At 35.3% G+C, this 12858-nt stretch overlaps 1 protein-coding gene across 1 annotated transcript in view; it reads right to left on the reverse strand.

The window, feature by feature from the left end:
* Positions 1-12858, reverse strand: part of ADSS2 (adenylosuccinate synthase 2) — a 32146-nt gene that overhangs the window by 10734 nt on the left and 8554 nt on the right. Inside the window, exons 2-7 of the mRNA XM_048937755.1 lie at positions 9794-9896; positions 7311-7379; positions 6518-6568; positions 4242-4308; positions 1305-1412; positions 1000-1081 (exon numbers count right to left, since the gene is read on the reverse strand). Coding sequence (XP_048793712.1) covers positions 1000-1081; positions 1305-1412; positions 4242-4308; positions 6518-6568; positions 7311-7379; positions 9794-9896 — 480 coding nt within the window. The remainder of the gene's footprint in view (positions 1-999; positions 1082-1304; positions 1413-4241; positions 4309-6517; positions 6569-7310; positions 7380-9793; positions 9897-12858) is intronic.

Genomic DNA, 12858 nt, shown 5'->3' on the forward strand with positions numbered 1-12858 from the left:
AAGTAATTTTCCTCAAGCTACAATTACATATTTTTCCATCCTACCACTGCATTATAGGTATTCTGTAAACCTAACGTGCATTATATAAACTACAAACCATTGTAACACGTACAAATGAAACTGATTTTTAGTCCTACATATTGATGTAAGTACTTCAATTCAACAGATACAATTTAAAGTGAACAAAGCTGAAGTTCTAAGAGCTCCCACACACTCGATTCTAAACTAAAGATAGGAGAAGGATGATTTCTTCAGCCTGATTTTCTGTAAGAATTAAACATATGTAACTGTGCATGCCCTCCTCTGTTCCACAAATACCTCACTATTTTTAACTCATGTCAAATTTGGTTGACATTCTCTAAGGGGTAAGAAAATCTCAGAAAATTAAACTCTTAAAATGCTGAGGAAAAAAATAAGACAAAGAACATTGCATGCTGAAATTGTACTAGTAGACATAAGAGAATCAACACAATTGAGAAATCTCACAAGTGTCTCAGGTGAGTACAGGGAGAATCAAATCAGACTTCATATTTAACCACGAGAGTTGTTTGCTGATAATCAGGCTTCATTACTTCTGCTGCTATCAACCTACAGACTAACAATGAAAAAAGTCTTTTTTTTTCCCCCCTAAGGCTTTATTACTTCAGTTCATAATGTTCCAACAATGTTTTGCTTTCCCCAACCACAACCTCGATGCTTGTTTTTTCTAGCCAGTGTGTCTGAGTAAGCGAAAGTCAAATAATAATTCTCTCAAAACAAGTCCTCCTCTTAAAGTTTACAATAGTTCCCTTGAAACCGAGTTTTTAAATGCTGCATAAAGCAGGGTGTCAAAGGTGCTTTTTTAAAGGTATTGTTAGAAGGTTTTTTAAATGGATAAATATCAATGTCATAGGATAGGTATTTTAACTCATCACAGAAGTATGAGAGCCAGTCGCCTCAAGATTTATGTACCAGGAACTGCACACGGTGACTACATCACTTAGACAATAACAGGCTTACCTTGAGTTTTTTCAGTTCTCCTTCAATATCTATCTCTAAGGTGGGATATATCGCTTTGTACTGATTGGCTAACACTTTGAATCTGGAAGACAAAAGTCAGAGGTTTGTTTCGTTTGTTTTCCTTCTCTCACCTCCACTGACCCTATGACGTACAGACTGAACATCCACAATTATTTTGTTAAATTAAATCATTTTTGAGCAGAACGGGTTATAAACAAACATCAACCTGCTGTAATTGATTACACAAGGGCACACCCACAAATTAAAAATTATGCTTGAAACATGCATTAAAATACAAAAGTTACCTCTCAGAAAATTCATCAAAATCAGATACAAGATCACACATTCTGAGTCCGCTTCGAGCTGCTTTTGAAGAATATACTGGACCAATTCCTTTTTTGGTAGTTCCCAAACTTTAAAAGGTAACAAGAGAAATTACGATTGATATAAAACTGTTTTTTTTTTTCTTTAAAGTTAATACACCCCTAGCATAAAATGAAATGTGGCTATTGAGAACCTTGTTTTAAATGTCTAAAAACACCAGATACTTTTAGTAGTTAACAGCTTCTGAACATCACTGCTCACAGGCATGAAGATATTCATATTCTACATACTTTTGTTTTCAGACCAGTAACTTCTTGTATTTCAATCAATTTTATTTATCTATTTGTATATAAATCCCAATTTTTCTACCCAAGGAAGCAAATTCTAGAACAATATCCTGAAACGCTATGAACTGAAAGTAACCATACTCCTTCCAAGATGCTTATTTTAAGAAGAGCTAAAGAAAAATATGAACAGTATTGTTTTCAAATCTTTGTGAGAAATACTTCGTTTAATTCTGAAAGTCTCAGTTGAAGCCTGGAAAACAAATACTGCCAAACGTCTAAGAGTGACACTGGTGCTCAAAATGCTGCACATACAAATATGATGTACTTACACACAAAATGACTGAGAAACATTTCCAACTGTTGCTGATTATGAATACTAAATTACTGTTCTTACCCCTCCTTACCTACTAATTTTTAAGCTGGCCAGCTAAATATGAGCAACAGTCCCATATCAATTAAGTGACAATCTGAAAGACTGCAAAATCTTTGCCATGTATCATTATAAAGAATAAAGTCAATACTGAAAAAAGAAATCTGATTTTTACTGTTTAATATTATATGGATCTTTCCAGCTGATACTGGAACAGCAAGAACATCAAACTTGATTCCTTTAAACTGCCTTGAAGGTCGTAACATAATTCAAGAAAGACTCCATTCTACTCCATAAGGTACAAGATAATCCCAAGGTCATGTCTAAACTCTATATTAAAAGGTAGCAGGTAGCAACTGATAACGCAACTAAACTGAAATACAATCATGATCAGTACTTAATTCTTTTTAGCTAGACCATTACAAGCTTGAACTAGATTCAAAAGAATAACCTTGGAAAAAGCAAACCAACAAATGTTCTGATTAGATCGATCTCAGGGTGTGATATGTTTGTCTGCAGTCCAATATGAAAGACATTCCAATTAACTTTGCCTAACAGTATTGTTTAAACACATCAGGAGATTGTGGCTTTAAATAATTGGCTCTAGCCTCCACCTCAATTCATATCCCTCTCAAATAATTTTTTAAAAAGAGTTGGTTTCTATTTATTAAGACAGATCAATTCATAAAGGAGTTATACTTTCAGAAGACTGTATTTACTGACATTAAAAAACTGCGTAAGCATATCTACTTCTCTATTAGATTACCTTTTCTACAACCTTTCTGGAAGGGAAGCTACTGAAACTGGACAGAAATATTCAGATAAAAATTGAACTTAATATTTACAGTACTCAAATCTGAAGTGTTAAGACACAAAAGTAATACAAAACATGCTATACAGTCAAATCTACAGTTAGACATACTAGCTAGCTCTTCCATATTTCTTCCACAAGCAGAAGCCTTCCAATGATCAGTTTCTGAGATTCTGTGCTCAGCCAATCTGTAAAATACTTCCCCCACTCCAGTCGTTTAGCATTAATATTTTGGAGGAAGTAGCTGGCCTAATGCTTTTATCCATCAGAAGATTTAATAAGTTTGGGAACTGTATGATCACCGTAGAACTTCAAGAACATAATAAGGCTAAAGGGAAGAACAGACACAGCACTTCTAAGAGTGACTTAAATTTCTTAGCTTTAAATGTAACTTTTTTAGAGGCCAAAGTTCTTTTAAATAAATTAATTCATGAAGATGTTCGTTACTGTGCTTTCCCTTGTAATCTTCAATGTTTGACTAATAAAATAGTTCCATCTCACAAGTAGTTCAGTGACTCTTGGTATTTTTAAATCACAGATATTACCATGTAGCAGTTTTAGCTTACACTCCACAGGCATTACTCTAGAATAGCTGATATGAAAATACAGTCCCATAAAAAATACATATACGCACATACTCTGTTTGCTTTTTAATTCCTGAGAGAACAGCTAACAAGACAGCTGGTACAGCCCAGTCAAGTGTGAAAATGACCCAACCTAAAGAACAATTGACGAGTTAACGTGCAATAGCAGTCTGTGTGAAGCAAGATATGTCCAAATCAGACACTTTGAAAGGTTACTGTCAAGGATGATAACGCTTTACGGGTCTCAGTAAGGAAGACTAAATTGCTTCTCATCCATGTAGAGAGATTAAATTTACTGGTACTTTGGAAGTCCTACATTACTTGCCAGCTGTAGACTCTTCACACTGAATGCTGCCAGCCCTTTCCCTATCCCCAAGAAGGGAGCTACTTAGAAATAGTGTAAGAAACATTGCATCTAGTTTTTAAAACTTTCAAAATCCTCAGGAAGTCAGTAGCAACACAACCTAGGAAATATGAACATGTAATTCTAAAACTGAAGCATCCTGAGAAACTAAATGAGTGCTATGAGACCTTTTAGTTACTTGGAGACAATAAAGCAGTACTTTTAAATGTAGATTTGCAGCAACATATTTCCTGTAACCAATGAAAATGCTAAGGAGCAAGAACCCTTTTTTATGAGGCAAACTGGGAACCAGGAACTTTTCCAGAGGGCAAAATATCTAGATGAAACTCTTTCATTAGGAATGTAACATTTTACTAGCCACTGCAGGACAAAAGAGAAAGCAATTCCAGAACACTCCACATTACAGACTTACAAGGAAACATTTTATGTTTGATGACAATCAGTAATGAAAATCCAATACATGAATTCCTCTTTGTACTAAGCCATCCATTAAAGTACCTACTTCTTTCCTGCTTGTTCTTGTCTTTGTTGTTCTTGGATGCCATCAGCAGCTTGGTGGAAATCAAATACTAAAAAATAAAAATAACTTCTGTAAGTATAAATTTTGCATGAAACAAACAACCATATCAGTAATGCTCTGTTCAAACCAATTTTAGTCGTGTTCATCAATGTGGAAAAAAATATATACACACACTGATGAGAGGGAAATAAAATGACCAGAGTTTTTTCCTCCTCTTTTACAAACTACTTCTCGCCCACCTCCCCACCCTGAGTTCTGCAGTTATTCAGAGACTCTGTGTTTATTTAGTAGACTTGCAAGCTGCATAACACATCTCCCATAGAAAAGCTAAAACATTTCAAGCTTCCAGTGGCTCAATAGAGCAAATGGACAGAAAAGAAAACATGCAGGTAAAAGAAATCCAGGATAACAGGTTATGCAAAGATGACATCCTGCTGAAATTTATGGTGGGAACTTTAAGTAAGAATACTCATTCATTCTAATGATTTCTTATACCACTTTACAGTACAAATTCAAAAGTTTTTGGAAATAATAATAATTTGGTAAAGATCTCATGAACACTGCTCATGAAAACCAGTGCAACTGTTTCTCAAAGATAACAGAAGTCAACTTTACAAGCCCTGTTTTTTTTATTTTTTCAAGTATTACACATTATTAATGACAGGTAAGGATTATGCAAAATACACCTTCCATTAATTCTCTGTCCACTGTAGAAATAAAAAATAAATTTGAAAAGGTTCATGACAAATTTGAACGGAGTCAAACTCTGTTCCAGTTTAACTGATGCCAGCTCATTTTTCTTAAGCACTATATCCTCAAAATTAAAGAATTAATCTACTCCTACACAGGTAGGATAGAAATCTTGCAAAGTACTTTTTCGCTCAGTAAGAGCTTCAGCTTCTCTAGAACAGAAGTGATTTTCCTTGCTTTCCTCACCAAATTTACTTGAATGTTTCTTTTCATGCATTCCCATAATTTAAAGGATTAGATCACCAGCTTGAGCATATTTTAAGTTGATCTTTTGTTACAGACTAATTGCTCACAGACTGCCAACATTCATTTCTGAGAAGACATTTATAATACAAACAGATCTCAAGACTGCCCTTCAAAATTTTCTAAGCAGAAGCATCTGCAACTCCATTAAGATAAAAGGCTGAATGATCAGTCAAAACTAGTTCTTTTTGCTCAGGACCTGTCTACCCACAAAAATTTCATGGTGCTGCCATTGTAATGTAATCACCACAGAACAGTGGTGTTCCTCTAACCTAACCACCCCAAAGAATTCACATACAGTGATCCCACTATCAAAAAGAATTTTAGAGATTTAGGAACTGTTACTCAACTATCTCAAGTGAAGAGCAATTACACCAAAATAAAGGGGTATTTAATCTGAAACAACACATTCACTCACTGAGCTATTTGTTTTCCAGATTAAGTTTTTAAAAAATCCTTTTTCTTCCCCATGTCATAAGCTTTTGTCTGATAAACACTTCAGAAGCTCCCATCTTCAGAAGAAAACTACCACAGCATCAATAACTCTATTTCCTAATTCATGCAGTTATGTAACTATTATGTCACTAAATCTATTTTACAGCAGGAATTTATGTAGTGAAGACAGGCTAGGAGAAAAAGCCTCCAGCACTGAAGCTCCGTCTTGGTGGTTTGGATTATCAGCATTTTTTTTCCAGGCTCTAAACTGAAGTTTAGAGTCTTCTGGAACAAACCTGAATTAAAGCTTGATTCATGACCTCCCTGAGAGAAGAAATGCCACTGTCTTGATCCCAACAGATAAAATCTCTTTTCCATAATAAATGGCATTTTAGTTGGTATGGAGCTCATTACTTTGGAAGTCACATCCAGTCACGTGGTTTCCCAAACAAAGTTGATATATTTAATGAAAGGAAAGTAAAACTGCTTTTACATAGAAGGAGGAAATGAGTCCTTCAGTGAATCAGCTCCAGAAGCACATTTTGACTGCTTCTCATATCTCATTTCCAGCTTCAAAAGCGAACCCCCTTTCCAGGCTATGATCACAAATAGGGACTGAAGAGTCACTTCACAATATAAACCTAGGAGGGGGTGCCCATATGACGCACAAGTTCTTTTTTAGTGCCTTTCAATAAACCAAAGCAGTTATAATGTCTAGCATACAGAGATGTAAACCAAAGAAATTTCACTATAAATGTAGAGAAATGGCTAAAAAGTCACTCTTTACTGCCATGAAAAGTTCAGAGAGAAATATAAAATTGGGAACTTACCTATATGAGCCCTGTCAGAAATTACTAGTCTTTTTTCCCAGCCTTCTAGCCCTTAAAAGACAAAGTAAGATATTTAAAATTATGCTTTGCATAGAATTTTTCTCTTTTGATGTGTAAATGAATACTTTTTGTCTTCAGTCAATCTATTAATGAGCAATCACATTTCAGAGAAAAAAAGAATAGATTTCAATAATTAAAACTAAACATCAGCCCACAGAACTAAGACAAATCAGGCCTATTCTGAGAAAGAATTCCTGATACTCTACTGGCTCTTCAACTTCAGCAATCAATTAGTAGTTTTACACTTATGAAAAATTCAGTTGATTTACCTCATTTCTAGCAGACAGCTATCAAACATGGCCACAGACATGACAGCAAGAAGCCAGAGAACTCTGAATCAAGAGGATCACTGTCACACTCACTTCCATTAACATTCATCATCACAGTATATGCTAAGATTAGAAGAGGTAAAGTGTCTTTAGCAGCTAACGTACTTGAACAGTTTGTTTTATTTATCAAATTCACTGCTTAAAGCAACAAATGTCTGCAGATAATTCTTATTTAGAACACGTTCTGTTTCTAAGTTGTACAGATACTTTTTGGCTGTCTATATTTCCCATCAAGGCCCTGGATCTTTTAGCAAGACTTCTGTCAGAAAGAAGCCAGTAAATGGAGTTCTGGAAAAAAGTTATTATACACAACCTCTACAGAAAGCATCCTCAGCCTAAATCTCAAAAGACAGTAGGAAGTATCCACAAGCTATTTTAGGACCAGTAACTTATGATTTCCTCACCTTTTCCTTTCTTTAAGTTTTTCTCAGTTTCTTCAAAGAGTCCTGGCAAATGAATTACAACACCATTTCCTGAGGAAAAAAAAGACCATTACACAAAGTTTAATGAATTATGTCAAACATGGAAGAGTAATATTTCAATCAATTCAAAGTCACTTCATGCTTTGCACACAGAGTATTTTATTTTTTTAAACTTTTAATACATTACAATTTTCATTTTAGGAATTAATCTATAAAAGACTGATTTATATCCAAAGTGTGCCTTTTTGAGAAGCTCAATCTTTCAATTTAGATCAGAAAAACAGTAACAACACTGTGGGACCGTTCAGAAAGCAACTTCCTCTTCCTCATTTCTAAAATTAACTTCCCTCTTTACACCTAATTTTAAACACCCAATAGTTTTAAAAGTTTTGCACATTTATAACATCATTATCAACATCAGCACTCCCTCAGGCCTCTTCACCTGTAAAGACGCAGAATATTCCACATAGAGATTTTGGGTGATTAGGAGACTAGCAAAAATAAACATTTAAAAGTTCCATCAGAAGCAAACTCACTTTCCTACAGGAAACAGAATTGCCACACCGCCTCATTGCTCAGAAACAGACTATGCAATTAACCAGTATCACCAACAGCTCTAAGAAGCATTTCCATACACCAGAACTGAACCATCTTCAGATGATGCCTAAGTCAGTAGACTTAAAGCTGTCAGTATGAGACTGTCTATAAAAGGATGAAGGGACCTGCCATTTGGAATTATATGCAAATCTTCTAGCTTAATCATCTAATAATACAAGCATTTTGAACATTAAAATATTGACTACTGAAAACAACTTTGCCAAAACTTCTGGGGTACAATCCTAATCACTTCTTCCCTCTGTTCTCACACTTTTTCTTCTTCAAAACTATAAACCCTTTTAGTGCAACCTAAGCTAAGCAGAATTTTTTTCTTCTTACTAAATACGTTAGAACCTCTAAAAGAGTTTTAAACACAACAGTGCAACAATCTTAAAAGAAACCAGAACAACAAAATTCCGAATAGACAAGGCCAAGAGATGGGCACATAAAGATTTGTGAAAAGCTCTCTCCTGCCCACTGCAGTTTTATAAGGTGTTTTTCTCTACTTGACCTGAGTCCAGCAAAGAGAACATAGCAAATGAACATCCTTTTTCACAGGCTTCCAGAAACAACATTTAAAAGAAACATAATACAACAGCATACCAAAAGAAAATAAAAGCAGTAATGTCTGTCACAGCCCGCAAAACCAGGAGAAATTAGCATCCCAACCTCCCCTCCATCAGAGGGAACTTATATTTCCATGTCTATTTGGGCACTTTCCACAGCAGTACTAGACAGAGAGTTATTCCAAAGCAATTCAACTAAGAAATCATAATATAAAAGAGGCACTGACAAATTCCCATCGAGTACAGCATTAACACTGACTGCAAGCACACAGCCACCACAAACCAATCCCAAGAATTCAGCAGATACTGAAAGATGCTCTTCAGTTGCTGTGTTAGTTAGCAAACTGACAATGACCACTTACTACCTGTACAAGACCCAAGCTGAGACACATGACTATAGGACCAAAGAAATGAGATGTGCAGGAAGAAATAGTGGGAAGGAGCATAACAACAAAATCCTGGCTTGTATAAGAACATTGTATAAGGGATGGGAGTTTGTGGTGTCAAAAAAGCCAGCTGAAAATCTTGGTAGGTCATAGTTTTAAGTAATGCAGAAACAACTTCATTTGTGAAAGAGCACATGAACACATACACAGCTATAGGATTGTTCTAAGCTCACCTTCATTTTCAGGAAGTAATACTGTTTAGCTTTTAAAATTTCTAAGTAAGTTAGTCATACAAACCATTCAAAGGAAAATGAGTAGGACCAGAAACAGGATTCCAAGAGTAAAAATGGGTAAGTGTATTAGTATGGAGCAACAGAGGACAGCCTAAACCTCCTTTTGCAAAGCAAACAAACCGTAGGATCCTGACATCACTTAGTACTGTCACTGGCCCAAATCTTCTAGTGTACTCTCTTGAAGAGACCTTTTGACAAGATCTACACAGTACACAGTACATGGATCTTCTTGGAATCAACATTCCTTCTGCAATTCAATGGAAAAGGGAAGAAAGTGGCTAATGGTACTGGTAGTCATTTATGGAGGCTGAAGAATAAAATGGAGGAGGAATTGTGACAATAAAAGAAATCACTGATAGGAAAAATAAAAAGAGGGAAAGAAAAATGAAGATATGCTTGGCAGTTAGCTGTTTGCATTGATAGAACAATAACAACAAAAATGACCTATCGAAGACAAAAGAAACATCCATAATCCAATCTTAAGCAAAGCTCAAGCCTGCAAGAATTTGAGGGAAAATTTCTGTCTGTTTCTGTCTGTCCTTGAGTATATTTTGTTGTTTTATTATGTCAAAAGTTTGAAACCACATTATTGTCTGGTTTTGCTTCCGAGATATGCTACTCACCAATGAATGCAGTGACTTTTGGGTTGATAATCCCACTTGGCAGAAGATGGAAGTCATATTCCACAGAATCCACAACGACTGTGTGTCCTGCATTATTGCCTCCCTAAGGTGGCGAGGGGAAAAATAAAAAAAAAATACATTAATAGTTCTTCATATGGAAGACAAATTAAAATAGTACACATATGGAATAAACTCGTTCCATCTTCCACTTTGCAGCTTTCATTTCTGCTACTGGTAAAAAAAAAAAAAAAAAATCTATTAGAGACCTCCTTCTCCCAGTAAGTCTGCTGTACTTGTGTCATGCTTGACAAATTCAACATGTGCATTATCAGTCATAGATTTCAGATGGTATTTATCAAAAGTAAAAATGCCTTTTTTTAAAAATAAGATTAATGTAATTGTTGGATAGAGCTATAAATATACTGAAACATGCAAACATTTCTAAAAGCCATCAGTTTCACTACGTTCCTATTACACTTATGAAGAATAAACATTAACAGTCAAACTGCAACATTAACAAAGAAAAATACCAGTTAAAAATGAGTAGATAAAGCCCTAGTGTAATTAGGGAGGATAAGGTCAGCTGTTTGGCAACATACAAGCTTGTTGTTTTGAATTCGTGGTTCAGTCTTTTACATGTTTTTCCACAATAACAAGACAAGTTCATTCTATGCCTCCTCAGCCAGTACAAGGCATTAGTATTCAAAGCCCGCTGTTAAGAAGTGACTCTAGAGACAACCAAGACAACTGAGGTTAAGTAGAAGACCCCTTGCACCAACTAATATTCAGCATTTCTACCTTTTCTCATGACCATGAGGTACAAGAGCATTAAGAGATTTGTTAAACCGTGAAATACTTCAAAAATACAAAAAGGGCCCTGTGTCTAAGTCTTACGAAACTAAATAGATTACAAAACATTACAAAATATCCCCAGTTCTTATTTGTTATACTTTTGAAAATAAGCTTAAGCTCTGCTGTGACTCCAAGCCTACTTGGTACCTCTAAAACACTTAAGCAGCACAAACACAATAACTAAAGCCATATATCCTGCATTACGAGTAAAGAATATTCTTAGATATTCAAACCTCTCTGCCATAGATAAATGCATCATCTCAGCTTATAGCAGTCTGACACCCTTTGGAAACAGAGGGAAGACATAAAGACCTTCACCTAAGGAGAACACCTGAATGTAAGTGAAGTTGTAATACATTACAGAGTTTTTCCATGCAGCACCTTGAAAAAGTTGTAGATTTCTCGATACAGATGGTTTTTACTGCAAGAGACTTAAGCAGAAAAATCCAAATTTCCTATTCACAACATATGAAACATACACAAAAATAAAGCAAGTAATCTGTTTAATTAAAGTTCAGAAACAACTTTCCTCCCATCCTCTCAACAGCAGCAGTTAAGAAAGGTTTAGAGGTCTATCACCTCCACAGTTGTACCTTTGATTTAAAAGGATGCTGAACAGCTACATTAGCAAGTAGATGTCTTGTAACAGTTTTCTAAATGCAATGCTGATAACTCCTCAGGCACTGCGTGTTACTCAAAAACTAGGCTGTATCTGATGAACTATTAAGTTACACACATAAATTATACAAGCTATTTTTATTATACAAGCTATTTATGTTAGTTAACTATTAAGTTACACACAAATTATAGCTATTTTAGCTATTATACAAGCTATTTATATGAGTTCCCTTTGCAAATCTAAGCAAAGCAGGTGAAGAAAGAACAGTTAGATACAAAAAGAGCATTTACAGTAGAGCGAATCTGATGAAAATGGTAGTTACCTTCTTCCTCATCAGATTCCTTCAATTTATTCCCCTTAAATCCACTAGTAATATCAATATAAACAAATTGAACCTATAGACTGACACACTTTAAATGTAAATTCAATAAATAGGTCTAAGTACAATACTGGAATACTGAGGTAGCAGTAATTTGCCAATATGAAGATGAGTCCAAACTGAAATCCTGTACTGACTGGAAATTTCATGTTTTGCTTCTCAAGTTATTTAGCAATAACATTTTTTTTCTAGAATCAAAATGTTTAAGAGAAGAAAAAAATTGGCCATCGTATATCATGCTTAACAATAAATTCTTAGTCTTTTAAAAGATTGCCAAGCTCACTGTGCCATTTAGATGTGCTAACATAAAGTTCAGCGGCCAGTCAGCTTGAGTAAGGTGCACAGCATAAGGACAGAGCTGCTGTTTGTTGGTAGTATCAAGATTTTTCCCTTACACTACTGAATGACGTCAAGGTACACAAAGGTGTGTTGTTTCCACGCTCATTTGAAAATACCTCATGGCTGACAGAATAAAACTGGCATTTTATCCTTTCAGCCTTGAACCGCAGGCACAGCGCAGCTCATGCTTTCTCCAAAAGCAAGCTAGTCACCCAAGTTACATAAACTTCCAGATCTTTGCTATTAGCAGCTATACTTCAAGGGAATTTGCTTGCAAGTTAAAAAAAAATAATAATAATCTCAGCATTGTGTGTGATGAATCACCACTTGAATGCACTCTTAGTTCTCAAGGTTTCTCAATGCTGGTTTGCAGATTATACTGAAATTTTAATCTCAGAGTTCACTTGTTTGTGTTAGCAAAATGCCTACAGCATGGAAAGATTTCATTCCAAATGAGCTACTGATTGCCCAGTCGAACAATTGATAGGTAGGAGTGTCTGGTCAGTTCACACCCTGCTTTCAGCATCAGTCCATCAAAAAGTTCAATTTTTAAAGTTTCAAACTGTATTTTAGGAGAGCATTACAACAGCAGCATTCAATTAAGTCAGCCTTCAAAATACTGACTTACAGGTAAGCCCTAACCTAATGCAAGTGTACTGTTACATAACTAATGAGTCGTAATATAAGAAGAGAATGATTCATGTCCTATACTTAAAGTGAACTATCAGTGAAATATACTCATGTTGTATGCTTAGATACCGCACAACACAGCTTTGGTAAACAATTTTGTTTACAAAAACCCAAATTCAGAGTTCTAGCAGCAGGGGGCTTGTTGAGTTCTTGAGTTTGGTGGGTTAATAATATTGGTTTTGGTCT

Source organism: Lagopus muta, chromosome 2 (assembly GCF_023343835.1).
Source record: "Lagopus muta isolate bLagMut1 chromosome 2, bLagMut1 primary, whole genome shotgun sequence".
In the NCBI taxonomy this organism is placed as follows: Eukaryota; Metazoa; Chordata; class Aves; order Galliformes; family Phasianidae; genus Lagopus; species Lagopus muta.